Source organism: Rattus norvegicus, chromosome 5, assembly GCF_021556685.1.
Source record: "Rattus norvegicus strain SHRSP/BbbUtx chromosome 5, alternate assembly SHRSP_T2T, whole genome shotgun sequence".
Classification (NCBI taxonomy): Eukaryota; Metazoa; Chordata; class Mammalia; order Rodentia; family Muridae; genus Rattus; species Rattus norvegicus.
Window position 1 is genome coordinate 127,999,932 of NC_141538.1, and position 17,008 is coordinate 128,016,939.

The 17,008-nt window shown below is 45.9% G+C and overlaps 1 protein-coding gene across 11 annotated transcripts in view; it reads left to right on the forward strand.

The window, feature by feature from the left end:
• Yipf1 (Yip1 domain family, member 1) overlaps positions 1-17,008 on the forward strand; it is a 35,263-nt gene that overhangs the window by 1,610 nt on the left and 16,645 nt on the right. For 3 of the 11 annotated variants that reach the window (XM_087548166.1, XM_087548165.1, NM_199383.2), the window contains exons 3-6: positions 1,453-1,616; positions 12,117-12,197; positions 12,434-12,521; positions 15,075-15,191. In XM_087548166.1, the coding sequence (XP_087404292.1) occupies positions 1,453-1,616; positions 12,117-12,197; positions 12,434-12,521; positions 15,075-15,191 (450 nt within the window). Of the gene's footprint in view, positions 1-1,452; positions 1,617-4,984; positions 5,126-6,821; positions 6,952-12,116; positions 12,198-12,433; positions 12,522-14,632; positions 14,737-15,074; positions 15,192-17,008 lie in introns of those variants that run through there. The other 8 variants (XM_087548170.1, XM_087548169.1, XM_087548167.1 and 5 more) reach the window with 5 other exon arrangements.

The following is a 17,008-nucleotide window of genomic DNA, read 5'->3' on the forward strand; positions in this document are numbered from 1 at the left end:
CACCTTTATCTTGTGATCGCAGCCTCCTCTGCCACAGCAGTGGATTTCATTACTGACACAGACCTCAAAGGATTCTATTAACAACATCCTGGTAAGAGGCTGTTGGACACTCCCAGGTTTTTCTAGTTTGCTTATTTTTCTCACAGAACTCTTCCAATGGGCAACAGGCACATAAACTCAGAATTAGCAGTTGCCTCCTGTTTTCTTTTTCTTTTTTTTTTTTAAAGATTTATTTGTTTTACTTATATGAGTACACTGTCACTGTCTTCAGACACACCAGAAAAGGGCATCCGATCCCATTATAGATGGTTGTGAGCCACCATGTGAGTGCTGGGAATTGAACTCAGGACCTCTGGAAGACTCTGACCTAGGGCTGGGGAGATGACTCAGTGGATAAGAGTGTCTGCCTCAGTAAATAACGTGGAGAGTGATGGAGGAAGATGCCTGATGTCAATCTTAGCCTCTCTTTGTACATATGCAAGCATACACGTGCAGATGATTACACACTTTACACATACACATGCACAGGCACGTGCATAAACACACACACACACACACACACACACTCACACACACACACACAGGTGACTTACTGGCCACACTGATTAGTGGCCATCTTAAGACTGGAGCCCCATACCCTTACTTTCCTTTCTTTTGTTCTCTCTCTGCTCATTTATTTACTTATTTTTCAGGTAGCAATTCAGAAAGTAATTGGTTCACCATGGCGTCTTCATATGTATATGTCATAGCGTGTTCTTCCCCATAGCCCCTCCACTGAAAGCTTTGTCTACACTGTCACCTCTTGTGTACTTCAAAAACTCCTACAGCATAGAAGTCATTGTTTCTATGCTGTCACCAGTAGACAAAGCAGGTTCTAGAATTGTTTGTTAGACGTGAGCACACCCAAGAACAGGACCTGGTACCCTCTCAGCTGAGGGAGGTGTTTGTTTTGTGAGGGAGTGGTCATCACCGGCATGAATCTCACTGCTCAAAGAAAAGAAGCACACCAGGATGTTCCTAGCCCTACTCTTTCTGTGATTCTTATTCCGTTATTTCCACTTTGCTTTTTGGTCCCCGTGGTGTCTGTGGTAATGAGGACTTGCCTGAATCAGAGATTTTCCAATGGATTGGGAACCCTACTAAAGACAATTCAGATGATCCCCCTGGTTCCCCTCCTCGCTGTGCCTTGTGCCCAGGTGGATCTTGAGTCAAACCCTCCTGCTTTAGCCTCCCTGGTGCTGAGATTGTTTCCAAAGCCTCTTGCTGCGTGTCATAGATAAGGTTCACGGCGGGGCTGAGGACCGGGAGCCAGGTCCTTAGGCCTGCTGGGCGTGTGCTCTACATGCGCCCCCCCCTCCCCCAGCTGCATCTCCAGCACCAGAGCTTTTGGTGAAAAGCATCCAGCACCAGTGGGGGAGGGGTTCCAGGCCTTTATGCTTTGCTTCATTTCAGAATTCGGTGATGGAGCCACACTGCTAGCAGCAAACCCAGATGCTACCACGATAAACATCGAGGACCCCAGTGTATCTTTCAAACACCAGCCCAGACCTCCCGGGAGCTTGGGGAGAGAAGAGGATGAGGAGCTGCTGGGAACCAATGACTCTGATGAGACCGAGGTTTGAACTAACCTTCCAGTTTCTGTCCTTTTACTTTTCTCAGAGCTTAGCGTCCATGCACTTACTCATTTAACATGCCTGGTACAGTGCCAGGCAGTGGTGACACCAAGGTATATGACCCTTGACCTCACTTGGGTAAACAGGTCATCGCCCACGAGAAGCACTTGTGGGTGTGTGGGACTGGGAAGCAGAGGGGAGGTCAGGGTGGGCTTCCTCGTGTGAGTGAGTGATGCCTGGCTAAGTTTGCTGAGAGAGGGAATGAGAGCCTGGGGGAGGAGATCGGCAAGGTTGAGGGAGGCAGAGGGAAGGATCTCAGTAAAGTTATGGAGATGTGGTGGGGACAGCTTCACCTCCTCCTGCACTGCAGCAAAGGGTCAGGGAAGGCAGCAGGTAAGGCTCTGGATGGGCCAGGACCTAGAGAGTTCACTTAGCTCTCTTGCATTCTGAAAAGCATCAGGAGCCTGTGAAAGGTTTAAGCCATGTAACTAGGTAAGTTCAAACATTATTTAGATTTGGTGGCCTTAAATATAAGGTGGGGGAAGACAGACTAGAGGCCAGAAGGCCAGACAGCACCAAGCAAAATGGTCTTGATTCGAAGCAATGGGAGTGGACTCAGTAGGACTTGAAGGACAAGGTAGGAGCGCCACAGGGAGACATGGAGGCCTCCATCTGATTGGGTGGCGTACACACCAAGTGGGTCTTTGTGACCGTGGGCACAGGGTTAGGGTGTGTGTGGGGAAGACTCTTCAGTATTCCACACACTGAATTATGTCCACAGCCCTTGAGAGGAGCCCTCGCTTAGTGTGTGGTAGCAGTGGCTTCACTGTGCAGCTCTTTGGCATCATCGTCAGCTACGTGGGTCCTTTGTCACAAGTAGGATAGGAATCAGACACTGATTCATCCTGCAGTGAAGGGAAAGTGAGTCTCTTACAGAAAACACATCAGAAGTCTGCAGAGCACTGGGGTGAGAGAAGTGGGCAGCAGGCTCCCCTACAGGGAGCAGCCAGGAGCAAGGGGCTACATTTCATCCAGAGGAAACGGATTTGAATGTATGTGTTCTCTAGGAAAGGACAGAAACCCAGACTCTGTTCCTGACTCAGCACTTGCTTGGCCCCAGTACAGCACCTGCTGACAAGGCTCTTAAGATGCTTTACTATAACCATATGATGAAGCCCCTGGAGGCTTGCATGGTTGCATGCACTTGAAGTCAAGGCACTCCAGAGGGCAAGGCAGGATGATTGAGAGTTCAAGGCCAGCTTGGACTACATAGTAAGACTCTCTCTCTCAAGTAAACAGAAACAAAACTGACAAGGACAGTACTGACCTTGGTCAGAATGAGCAACTTGTGAGAAGTGACTAGTCTTAACCAGTTTGCCCGTAGCTTCCTGGTCTTGTTTTCATTTTCTTGCCTGTAGGCCACTTGCATTTCCCTGCCTCACCTCTCCTCTTTTCTGAGGCCCAGTACCAGGCCTTGGCCTTTTGTCTCTCTGTTGCAATTGCCTGGACCCAGCACTTGAATGTTAACTTTAGGTGGGATACTTGTAACCTAGCAACACAAACCTGGCTAAAATGTTTATAGAGACAAGGACTGAAGATGAGTTACTAACAAAATGATAGCCATTAGAGGACCAGCCTAAGGTAGGAGCCAAGACAGAGGAGCAGGGCAGTTTTCACTGCTGACCAAGAGGCCCTTGGGTATATGAAATAGTACCTTAAAAGAACAAAGTGGGCTGGAGAGAAATGACTTAGCCCTGAAGGCTAGTGTGGTAGTTTGAATACACATGGCCCATGGGGAGTGTACTGTTAGGAGGTGTGGCCTTGTTGGAGGAAGTGTGTCACTATAGGGGTGGGCTTTGAAGCTCCACCCAGTTTGGAAGAGTCATTCTCCTGGTTTCCCTTTGGAACAAGATGTAAAACTCTCAGCTCCTCCAGTACCATGCTTGCTTGGAGGCCGCCATGCTTTCTGCCATGATGATAATGAACTGAACCTCTGAACCTGTAAGCTAGCCCCTATTAAATGTTTTTCATAAGAATTGCCTTGGTTGCGGTGTCTCTTTACAGCAATAGAAACCCTAACTAAGACAGAAGTTGGTATCAGGGACTGGGGTATGGCTGTGATAGGCCTGACCATGTTTTCATTTGGAAGAATGTGGATTTTGGGACTTTGGATTTGAACAGCAGTGGTATGCTTTAAGTGGGGCTTAATGTGCTGTCCTAGTAGGAATATGGAAGACGTTGTTCCTAAGTATGAATTGAACTGTACAGACCTGGCCCAAGAGGTTTCAGAGAAGAAGAACTTTAGTTTGTGGTCAAGAGACTGTTCTTGTGGTATTTTGGTGAAGAATGGCTGCTTTTTGCCCTTGTCCTAAGAGTCCGCCTGAGGCTAACGTGAAGAGAGTCAAATTAATTGCTTTGAGAAGGGAGATCTCAAAACAACACAGTTTAGACTGTGCTATGGTTTACCCTCACAGAGAGTGTGTAACAAGGAAAAAAAATAGGAAAAATACAAAATAGAAGGCTGCAGGAGTGCAATGGAGTCCAGGAGATAAACAGATTAGGGGATTGGTGACTATGGGGCAGGATCCCACCTAGCTAAGCTTATTGTTTATGCATTTGCTATTGACCAGGGAATAGTTAGAGCATATTAGGTGTTATTATTACTTGGTTCTTGTTCTCATTTGGACTTTTAATCTGGAATGAAGTACAGTCCAGAAATGGATGGCACACACTTTTGATCTAGATCTTGAGGAACAGTGGCCGTGAAAAGCTTAGGCCCTGGGGTTGGGGATTTAGCTCAGTGGTAGAGCGCTTGTCTAGCAAGCACAAGGCCCTGGGTTCGGTCCCCAGCTCCGAGAAAAAAAAAAAAAAAAAAGAAGAGAAGAGAAAAGCTTAGGCCCAGGCATTGTGGCACACACCTTTAATCCCAGTAGTCAGAAGCAAGCAGATCTCTTAAGTTAAGACCAGCCTGGTACAGAGCAAGTTCCAGGTGAAGGAAAGCTTAAATCCAGGTGTGGTGGTACATGCCTTTAATCCCAGCAGTCAGGAGACAGATCGGTACAGATCTCGAATTCAAGGTTAGTCTACAGGGCAAGTTCCAGGACAGCCAAGCTTAGGTAGTGAAGGAGTTAGAAAACAGAAAGAGGGGTGATGGGATTGGGAATTTAGCTCAGTGGTAGAGCGCTTGCCTAGCAAGCGCAAGGCCCTAGGTTTGGTCCCCAGCTCCGGAAGAAAAAGGGGTGACCAGATCCTGCTTAGATCAGCCAGCTTTTCTCACTGACCACTGTGACCACTGGTGTCCTTTTTGAGCGGATCCTATAATAAACAGCTGACATCACTCTGAGCCCATTTTGTCTTATTTCGTTTTATAGCCCTGGTTGGCTAGGAACCCTCTCTGTAACCCAGTCTGTCTGGCCTGCAACTTGAAGATCTGTCTGCCTCTGCCTCCCCAGTCCTGGGATTAAAAGACGTGAGCTTCCATGAGTGAGAACAAAACAGGAACAACATCCACTGTAAGTTAATGGGAGACCTAAACAGGAAAAATGTACCTCGCAGGTTAAGGGTTCTGCTCGCAGTTAAGACACTTAAGAGTAAGTGCCTGTTGTCTTGTGTTAAGTCCTGGGAAGTTAAGGTTTCTATTTGAAATTAATAAGTTCTTGTTTCTTAGATCTGGTGTAAACTACTGGCAACCCATTCCCATGATGCATAGCGCTACCCTCCTTCCTTCCTTTACATTGTATCTTTTTTTTTTCTTTTTTTTTTTTTTTTCGGAGCTGGGGACCGAGCCCAGGGCCTTGCGCTTGCTAGGCAACTGCTCTACCACTGAGCTAAATCCCCAACCCCACATTGTATCTTCCTGACAATGGATAACAGCCAACACTCTCTCCTCTGAACACCTTCTCCCTCCTATAAAAGGGACTTTAAGAGGCCAGCAGGGGCTGCTGTCTCATTTGTGACTTAGGGTGAGACAGCTGGCTGGCCAGGCCTGGATGCACCCCACAATACAGCTTGATTTAATTGGACAACCGTGGGTTGTGATCTCAGGCTTGACACATGGCCTCAATCAGTCCCCATTAGATTGTCTCTCTCACTGATTTAAAATGTTGCTAAGTTTTACATTCTTTGATTGTGCCTTCCTGTGCCTCAGACTGAGAAGGTGACCCACAATGCCCTTTTCCTCTCTAATGTTAAGGTTGGTTGAGGCTCCTCTGGGTTGTGAGAAGCTCTTTGGCTCCTTTAATCTTTGTCTTTTGCTGCTCTGCTAGGATGTATTCAGAGTCGCATGGCCACATGGCTTTCCTTGGAAACATGGGGGACATTCCCTTTCCAGTGACTCTCACTGTAGAATGCGTCCTGGTTAAAGGCCAACCTCAAGTAGCTACAACATCCCTGACCAAGAGGGCTGGTGACTTACTGGGGTTGCAGACTACTTTTAGAGGGATCCCCTCATCCTCTGGATGTTGACTGACCATAGAGGCCAAGCACTGAATATTGGCTTTTAAAAGCGATCCTTCTGTCTTTCCTGCAGCTTCCAAGCTTTGGTTGTTGAGTACATGTGGGCCACTTCTTCCGGTTGTGAAAGGGGACTAGTGGGTTCTCATTTTAATTTTTGTAATTTCTATGGACATGGGGGACACCTTGAGATATAAAGAGAAACCAGATAGCAGCTCCATTTAAGACTGTAAAATCTTTGGCACAGAGTTATAACCCTTTGGATAGAATTTGGCTCGGTTTGGTTTGGTTTTTGCGGCAGACCTTGCTTTGTGGGCGTGATTAGTCTGGAACTCACAGTGCTGACCACGCTGGCTTTGGATTTGCTGTGATCCTCCTGAGTGATGGTAACGTGTATGTCTCTACCCATTGGGACAGAATTTTAACTGGGCTTAATTTTGATCACTTTGGGACCATTGTAACACAGAACAGGGTAAGAAGTAGAGCCTTGGGCCAGCCAAGATATGTCTCTAAGAGGAGTCTTAAAGTCATTGTTTAATTAAGATCTTAACATTATTATTATTACAGTGTGTGTGTGTGTGTGTGTGTGTGTGTGTGTGTGTGTGTGTGTGTGCTTGAGACAGGGTTTCTCTATGTAGCCCTGGATGTCCTAGAACTCACTCTGTAAACCAGGCTGGCCACAAATTCAGAGATCTGCCTGCCTCTGTCTCCTGAGAGATTGGATTAAGGCCCTCATTATTTTTTTTTTTACTCCAGGACTATCAGTATGGCTCCACAAGCCAGGTAACCTGAGTGTAATCCCTCGAATCCATGTAGAGTTGGAAGGAAAGGAGAAAAGCAACTCCACAAAGTTGTCCTCTGACCTCCATACACACCCATGCACAAAGTAAATGCATAAGTATAAAAGGCTTTTGTTTTACGACAGTGTCTCCCGTCTCTCAGGTGGACTTCGAACTCACTGTGTAGTGGGGCTGTCTTCAAACTTCTGATCCTCCTGCCTCTACTGTCATGTTTTAGAATTACAAGCACGTGTCACCATGCCTGGCCCTATGATTCATTACGAGCTTGCTTATTTCAAATTATGAAATATTAAATGACATAAATAATTACTCATTGCATAGCTGGGTATGGTGGGGCATATTGTAACCCAGCACTCGCAACACTAGGAAGGTATAGGCTGGAGAATCTAAAGTTCAAGGCCAGCCTGGGCTATATACCAAGACTCTGTCTCAAACTACAAACAAAAGTAAAAATTAAAAAATGAAACCAAAAGCAAGGAGAATACCTGTTACGCTTTGCTCCTGTTTACAGACGTGCTTCCCAGGTGACTAATGTGCAAGTGGCATTATCAGAATGCCACTTCCTTCCAGGAGTGTCAAGTGTTTGGGCAGGGCTACTTATCTTCGCCTGAGGATGACTGAACAATTAAGAGGACGCAGACGGGAGCCTGAGCCAGCACCTCTAACTTCCGGTTTGGAAGACACCTGCTTGGTAACATGCACCCTAAGCTTTGCATGTTAGAAGCTTTGCACACTGGGGTCCATATGGATATTAAATAAGCAAAGAAGGCAGAGTTAGTTGGCTTCTAGACTTTCACCTCCTGAATCCCTCCTGGGATTATAGGTGTGTGGCACCAAGCCTGGCTCGTGTTTACTTTTGATTTTTTGTTTTGTTTTGTTTTTGAGGCCCAGCTTGAACTCACAGCAATCCTTGTGACACTTCCACCTCATGATTATAGGCATGAGCTATATAAATAATACCTGGCTTCAATTTTTACATTTGAAGTAAAATTTAGACTCTGCCTTGGCAGGGCGTTAGGTCCATATATATTAACTGCATTACTCCCCGTCCCCAGAAGAATCAAAGCGTAGTTTTAGACTTTTGAGAAGTTCTGGAGGCATCAACAGCAACCACAGGGGCTAGAGAGATGGCTCAGTGGTTAAGAGTACTGGCTGCTGGGGGAGGGGGATGTTTGCCCGGAAACCAAAGAATTATTATTAAGTATTAAATAAATAAAAAAAAAATTTAAAAAAAAAAGGCAAAAAAGAACCAGAAAAAAAAAAAAAGAGGAAGTCAGATCCTGGTGCTGGGACCAGAGTTAGGTCTTCTGCAAGAGCCCCTAACTGCTGAGTCATCTCTCCAGCCCCCCAATTTCCCTTTGCTTTTATTACAACCCTAATAAAAATTTTTGAACTCCAAAAAAAAAAAAAAAAAGAGTACTGGCTGCTCTTTCAGGGGTCCTGAGTTCAATTCCCAGCAACCACATGGTGGCTCATGAACATATATAATGGGATCTGTGTCCTCTTCTGACATGCAGGTTTACATGCAGACAGAGCACTTGTGTATAAATAAATTAATTAGACAAACAAACAATGACCACAGATTGTCTGCCTGATGCCCAAGGATATACAAGAGGGAAGCACTTATTGTTAACACAGTAAATGCAGATTTTTTTCTAAGTAGAACTTTACTAGCCTTTGTCTTAAGCTTATTCTCTCTCTCTCTCTCTCTCTCTCTCTCTCTCTCTGTCTCTCTCTGTCTCTCTCTGTCTCTCTCTCTGTCTCTCTCTCTCTGTGTGTGTGTGTGTGTGTGTGTGTGTGTGTGTGTGTGTGTGTTCGTGTGTGTGTTCTCGAGGCAGGGTTTCTCTGTGTAGCTGTGGCTGTTGTTCTGGAACTCACTTTGTAGCTCAGGCTGGCCTTGAACTCAGGAATCTGCCTGCCTCTGCCTCCTGCGTGCTGGGATCAAAGGCATGTGTGCCACCATTGTCCAGTGAGCTGTTCTTACTTTTAACTTCTGTCAGAAGATCTGGAGTCTTCCTCATCTCTGCGGCTGTTCTCCACCCACGGAGACCTCCCCTCTGCTTCGGTTCCGTTCCACCAGCGTGTTGCTGTTCCTGCAGTCTGGCAGAATTTTCCTGATTCACAATGGTTTCTTTCCTCCTATCAGAGGAGAAATGGAGGCACACCGGGCACTTAGGAGTTCTTGGGCAGATGGGCCCCAAATAGAAACAAACACGTTGGAACACAAGATCCAGAGCTGACTTGAATGGCCAGCCTGATGAAGATTATCCTCTGTCTGAAATTCGTCTGATTACTTTCTTTCTGAATTACTGAATACAGATGCAGAGGTGCATTGCCCATGCTATACGTCAGAGCCCGGATTAATGTGAATTGTAGAAGCAAGAATACCTGTAGATTACCTTGTGTATTTTGAACCTACCTACCTCAATTTTTGCGTATGTGTTCATATATATGCATATATTCTCTTAAATAGTCTATACCAACCTAAAACAATAGTTGGTCAAACTTAACCAGATTTTAGCATTACCTTGTTTATCTGTGTGTGGGTGTGCATGGGCCATGGTGCATGTAGAGGTCAGCAGACAGCCTGTGGGAGTCAGTTCTCTTTTTCAACCATGTGGGTTCCTGGGATCAAATTCGGGTCATCAGGCTTTGTGCTTGCTGACTGCACTGTCTTCTGACCCTAAAATGTTTATTTTAAAGGTTTCAGGACAAAGAGTTAAGTAAATATTGACTGTGTGCTAAGAATAAATTCCCTAGTAATTGGGAATGCTCCCTCCCCCCATCAGAAAACACAAGCATCTTTTAAAATTTATTTTTTTTAAGATTTTATTTTATTTATATGAGTACACAGTAGCTGCCTTCAGACACACCAGAAGAGGGCATCAGATCCCATTACAGATGGTTGTGAGCCACCATGTGGTTGCTGGGATTTGAACTCAGGACCTCAGGAAGAGCAGTCGATGCTCTTAACCACTGAGCCATCTCCCGAGCATCTTTTAAAGTACAGTATCATCCTGTAGCCAATTTTGTGTAACTGTTACTGGGTAGAGCAATAGTTTAAGAAAATCTGTCTCCGAGGTCCTGAGTTCAATTCCCAGCAACCACATGGTGGCTCACAACCATCTGTAATGGGATCTAGCACCCTCTTCTGGTGTGTCTGAAGACAGCTACAGTGTTCTCATACATAAATAAATCTTAAAAAAAAAAAAAGAAAATCTGTTTCTTTAAAAAAAAAAACATTTATTTTTATCTTATGTGCATGGTGTTTTGCTTGCGTGTGTCTATGTACCATGTGACTTCGGTGCCTGAGGAGGCCAGAAGAGAGCACAGGATCCCTGGTACTAGAATTCTAGGCAGTGAGCCACCATGGGAATGCTGGGAATTGAAACCAGGTCCTCTGAGCCATCTCTCTCGCTCCTAAGATCTGTTTATTTAAACATGCAGGATGAACTTTAGTTTTCCGTCAGTGTATTACACTTTAACCTTAGGAAATAGTTTCAACAACCTTTAATTTTTTTAATTACTGTCAGGTATATGGGTGTTTTTTTTTGCATGTATGAACCTGGTGTCTGAGAAGGCCAGAATAGGATGTCAGATTTCTTGGGACTGGAGTTATAAACCACTATGTGGGTGCTGGGAATCGAACCCAGTCTCTGCAAGAGGATCTAGTGCCTGTTGAGTCATCTCTTCAGCTGGAAATAATCTAATTAGAGTTAACTTGATCACAAGCATAAACTGTTTTTATACAGCTGCCCACATACGGTCTTTGTCTTTACTCTTCGTTCTGATTTGGGGATAATCTTTACTTTAGGGTACAGCCTAATTTTTTCATACAAAATTCTTTCTTACCCTAAATATTCTCTTTCCTGTTAACTAAGGTGAGATGAATTTATTGTTCCGTCTTGTTTAATTTTTGTGTATCTGTGTGTTTTATGTACACTTATGTGCGAGTGTCTGTGGAGGACATTGGATCCCCTGTGGCCGTTGTGAGTTACTTGACAGGGTGCTGGGAACCCAACTCTGTCTTCTGCAAGAGCAACAAGTGCTCTTAACTACTGAGCTACCTCTCGCACCCTGCTTGTTTCTTCCTTTATTGGAGACAGGGATTCACACAGCCCAGGTTGACCTCACATTTACCATGTAGCCACAGATGGCCTTGACCTGCCGATCTTCCCACCTCCTCCTGGGACTAGAGTGCTGGGATTACACAACAATGAGATTACAGACATATGTTGCTACATCTAAATATGTACTTTAAAAGGTATGACAGCTAGTAGGAACAAGATACCACATCTCCATTTTACGGCTGGGGAGATGGCCCATTGTTAAAGTGCTTGCCAAGGCGTGAGGGAGAGCGCATTAAGAGCTGGGTGTGGTGGTGCTCCTGTAATCCCAGCACTCAGGAGATGGGGAGCGCTGGGGCTTGATGGCCAGCCCGTGTGACCACTCCACCCGCTCCAGCGTCATTGAGAGACCTTGTCTCCCAAAACATGGTGGAAGGGGCTAGGGAGGTGATGGTGTTTATCACAGCAATCGAACCCTAAGTAAGACGTGTGGGCTCTTTAAGACGTGTCATGGTCTTAGAGCCTCGAAGGAACAGGCAATTTTGCAGAGCTAATGGAATAGAAATGCAAGCATAATGTAGGAAAGGACAATAATAGTCACCTTAGTTGACAGTGACAAGTGGTCTTATGTCTTGGCTGTTTGAGCAGATATCTGACAGCCCACTGTAATTCTGTCAGTCACCAGCCACTATTCCGTTTCCCTCTGTTTTCCCTTATGCCCATCTGGCCTCCTCAGTTGTATGGAATAGCACGTTCCATGTCCTGTTCAGTCTAATGCTTCCTTCACTCCCTGAGGTAGAGAACTTGCTATCTGTTCTTCTCAGCCTGAGGACTAGCAATACTAACTTCCCCTGCTTTCTGATGCTTGTTTCTGTGTCAGGCTAGGGGCGGGCCGTGACGATTGCCCTTAGTCATTGAGTATCATTTTTGCATTTTTGTTGTCTCAAGAAATTAGGAAGTCGGGGGCTGGAGAGCACTGGCTGTTCTTCCAGAGTTCAATTCCTAGCACCCACCCACATGGCAGCTCACAACCATCTATAATCGTAGTCATGGGACCTGAAGCCCTCTTCCGGGATGCAGACATATATGCAGACAAAATACCCATGTGTATAAGCAAATAATTAAAAGAAAAAGAAGAAATTAGGAAGTCTGGAGCTCACTGTGTTTCATTTCCTCTCTGACAGTTACTTGCCGGTCAGAAGAAAAGCTCTCCCTTCTGGACATTCGAATACTATCAGACGTTCTTTGATGTGGACACTTACCAGGTCTGTGAACTAGCTTCAGCTCTTATCTTCATAGCGGGGACTTGTTTCTGCTGAGATGCAGGAGCCAGCCATCATCTGAGAGCCTCGTAGGTCTTCCGCAAACACCAAGGTTTGCGGTGTGTAAAACACCCTTGCAAAAGCTCAAATAACCAACCTTGAGTTTTGAGGTAGTTGAACAGGTTAAACCCTAAGGAAATGTAAACCTTGAGTAGAACTCCTGCTGTGCTACCTTGCAGGTCTTTGACAGAATAAAAGGGTCTCTGCTGCCGGTTCCTGGAAAGAACTTCGTGAGGCTGTACATCCGCAGTAACCCAGACCTCTATGGTATGTGCCGTGCGTGAAGTTCAGTAAATGTGGGGGTTGCCTGGGACGTTAGAGGATTGCACTGCCCGTGGCGTGTCCAATGCTTTGACTCGACTCCCTGAGACTTAGGAACAAGCTTTGCAAAGAATTTAGAGGACAATGCCATTCCCTGTTGCCTCAGCACTGCGGCCACTATTCTGCAGCTGCAATTACTTCCATCCTTTAAAGGGCTTTGGGTAACTTCAATGTAGGCTTGACGCACGCAGATAAGCGTTTCTGTGTGGGGGTGGTTTTCCTCCATGGAGGATTTGGCGGTGTAGGGCAGAGAAGGTTTGTTTGTTTGCTGTTTGACTATACTCCATAGTCCTGAGTCCTGGGCATTTGAATACTTGGTCCCTGGTTTGTGGCATTGTCTGGGTAGGATTAGGAGGTGGGGCCTTGCTGGAGGACGTGTGTGTGTGTGTGTGTGTGTGTGTGTGTGTGTGTGTGTGTGTGTGTATGTTTGCGAGCTGTCAGCTGCCCGGCCTGCCTGTGCCACACTGTGATGGTGATGGCTCATAAGCTCCAACGAGCCGTCTACGGGATGCTTTGGTCTTGGTGCTTTTATCACAATAATAGAAAAGTAACTAACCCGGTTCTCTTCCATGTTGTCACTGATGCAGTGGGTTCCTCCTCAGCTGTCAGGTGTGTGGGGTACTGGCTCCTCAGGACTGGCTAAAGAATGGGTGCAGCCCCTGACTCCCTTGATGTCTGAGGAAAACACAGGTCCACCCAGAGCTCCTGAGGGAGGTTTGCACACCACGGCCTTTGTATTTGAGGGCAGATGAGGCAAGGAGGCTGCGCGACTCTTTGCGTGGTCTCCCTGTGCTGGGCTGCCCAGTCTGAGGGAAATCCTCTCCTTCAGTTAATCTTTCCTGGAAATGTGCTCACCCACAGTCACCCAGAGCTGGTTTCCAAAACCCATAATACTTTAAAGGAAAGTGTTTTTTTTCCCCTCTGAGACAAGGTTTCTCTGTTAGCTCTAGTTGTCCTGGAACTCACAGAGGTCCACCTGCCTCTGCCTCCAGAGTGCTGGGATTAAAGGGCTGTGCCACCTCTGCCTGCCTTTGTGTTGATCATTTCTGGCAGGACTCACTGGAACAGTGGGGAGCTCTCTGGAGACAGGTATAGAGCTGGGACACAGAAAGGGAGGGAAGCTTGTTTGTTTTTTTCCTGTATTCTCTTTGAACTTGGAACTGTTATTTTCTTTTTTATGCAATAGGGTCTTTGGGGCAGGCTTTCTGGCCTGGAACTCACTATGTAGACCGAGTTGGTCTCAAACTTGTAACAATCCTCCTGCCTCTGCCTCCTGACTGCTGAGATTACAGGCATGGACTGTGTCCAGCTGTTGGATTACTTTCTCATTAGAAAGAGAAAAGAGAATGGCTCCCAGCACGTGGTCACATGGATGGCCCTGGTTAAACTCGAAACTTGGTGTAAAACAAAACAAAAAGATACAACTGTGAAAGATTTTTAGGAAAGAAGGGGTAGATGGGAAATAAGGAGATGGGAGAGGGTGGGGCAGGAGAGTGGTCATTGTACATTATATACATGTATACATACAACTTTAAACATGTTTGTCCAAAAAGAAGAAACAGCATTTAACTGTCTCTCCACCTTTGACTCTCTATCTCTGTGTGTCTCAGACATAAATAAATGCACACACAGGTGCACACACAATGATGGCGTTTAAGTATGTTATAGACATACACACACACACACACACACACACACACACACACACACAAATACATACCACACATGTATGTGTTTTACCTGCATGCATGTGTGTACCACATGCATACTTGGTCCTGCAGAAGTCAGAAGAGGGTATCATAATTCCCCTGGGTCTGGAATTATGGACAGTTGTGTGGGTTCTGGGAATCGAACCTGGGTCCTCTGGAAGAACACTCAGTGCTCTTAACCTGCGAGCCATTTCTCTAGCCCCCCAAGTCAGCTGTTGCCTGACATTCTTGCACTGCTCTCCATTTATAATGCAGAAGGACCTGACTGGCTCACCTGTGTGTCCTCTGATGTCAGCAAAAATGCTGGCGTGTTTTTATGGTCCTTTACTGAGGGACCTCTCCCTTCACTCAGGTGGAGACTGTTTCCCCCATTGGATTCTGATTACCCCAGCTTCTCAGACATCTAATTGCTGAGTTGGGCGCCAACCTCTCGAAAATGAACATCCCATTAAGTAAGTAAGTGTTGATTGCATCTAAAATTCTATTTTCTGGCTTCAAGTGTGACCAGAAATAATTCTGGAGAGATGGCTCAGTGGTTAAGAGCACTGACTGCTCTTCCAGAGGTCCTGAGTTCAATTCCCAGCAACCACATGGTGGCTCACAACCATCTGTAATGGGGATCTGATGCCCTCTGCTGGTGTGTCAGAGACAGTTATCGTATACTCATATGCATAAAATAAATAAATCTTTTTTTAAAAGTGCGACCAGGAAGAGGCTGTAAGAAGTGATTCAGAGAGTCTAACAGCGAGTGTCTCATTCCCCCTTTCTGCATCTTGTGGTTGCCTTGCAGGCCCCTTTTGGATATGTGCCACTTTGGTCTTTGCCATCGCAATCAGTGGGAACCTTTCTAACTTCCTAATCCATCTGGGAGAGAAGACATACCATTATGTGCCTGAATTCCAGAAAGGTAGGTGGGCAGCTTGACTCCACGATTCGAATGTGGCCTGCCTTTGACTGCGCGCTTTCACCCCTGATACATTGTCCAGTCTCTAGGCACTGCAGCTCTGTTCTCAAATTCAGCCGTGCCTCAGAGCTCACCACCCATCTACATAAACCATGGTTCTCCCCGCCACGGCAGAATTCCAGTGCATGCAAGTCTCTGTCCTAAGTGTGTTGCTCAGTGGCACATGTATGTTCATAGTGCTGTAAATCTGTACTATTTTTAGGAAAGCTGTTGGGCTGAGTGCTGATGGGAGTTTATTCTAAAAAGATACAGCGTGCAGGAAGCGTTGGTTGTCTGCAGTGTTTTCATTATGCAGCTATTAGAAACAACAGAGGCATTGTTCTTCAAGTTCTGATGGCTCAGCTAGCCGAGATGCCTGTAACCACTAATTATAAAGCACCTAGAGCACTGTGGGAAACCAGTAACTCTGCCAGCCAGGGGCCTGTGATGTTGGCAGTTTTGTTAATGACAAGTCTATAGCGGTCAAGACTTGGAGAGGACCACACAGAAGGTGACCCCAGTTGGAGCTTGTAAATGACATTCTTGCTTTGTAGTGTCCTTCCTCATTTTACCTCCTGTGTGTGTGTGTGTGTGTGTGTGTGTGTGTGTGTGTGTGAGAGAGAGAGAGAGAGAGAGAGAGAGAGAGAGAGAGAGAGGTGTGTGTGAGAGAGATGTGTGTATGTGTAGGTGAAGTGTGTGTCTCTGCGTGTGTGTGAGAGGATGTGTGCATGTGAATGTGTTTCTCTGTGTGTGAGAGAGATGTGTGTGTGTGAGAGAGAGAGACAGACAGACAGACAGACAGACAGAGAAAGAGGTCTATATGTATGTGAGGCGTGTGTGTGAGAGATGTGTGCATGTATATTGAGGTTTGTGTGTGTATGAGTGTGAGAGAGAGAGGTGTGTGAGAGGTGTGTATGTGTATGTGAGGTGTGTGTCTGTGTGTGTGTGAGAGAGAGGTGTCTGTGTGTGTGCGAGAGAGAGAGAGAGAGAGAGAGAGAGAGAGAGAGAGAGAGAGGTTAGAGAGGTGTGTATGTGTATGTGAGGTGTGTGTCTGTGCGTGTGTGTGTGAGAGAGAGAGGTGTGCGTGTGTGTGTGTGTGTTGTGAGATATGTGTATATGTGAGGTATGTGTGTATGAAAGAGAGGTGTGTATGTGAGAGATATGTGTGTATATGTGTGTGAAGTAAGTATATGTATGTGCGTGTGTGTGAGTGAGATGTGTATGTATATGTATGTGTGTGAGAGAGAGGTGTGAGAGAGGTATGTATGTCTATGAGAGATATGTGTGTAAAGTGTGTGTATGAGAGAGAGAACATGTATTCTCCTTTTTCTCCCTTTTTACCCTCTTTCTTCTCTTCTGTCCCTTCTCAGCATGGAGTTAGACAGATTCAGTCCTGTTTATTAAAAACCGTCATTTGAATGTAAACTTGGAACACTTCCCCCGAGCATGGCCATTATGCTCAAGTAGCTTGGTGGTTAACAGAGCAGGACAGTGACAGTCACGGTAAGTAGGTAAGTTGCAGATTGCAGGGCTGTGTAGAGCTCCTGACCAAGAGGAGAAGCCTCCCTGCCTGAGGAAGGAGCTGGAACACCGTTGTTATCCCCTTAAGTTGGTCATCCCAGGCGTGATGCAATCATCACTCTGCCCATAAACATTTCTCATCTTCATAAAGAGTATGAGTCCAGGGATTGGGGATTTAGCTCAGTGGTAGAGCGCTTGCCTAGCAAGCACAAGGCCCTGGGTTCAGTCCCCAGCTCCGAAAAAAAGAAAAAAGAAAAAAA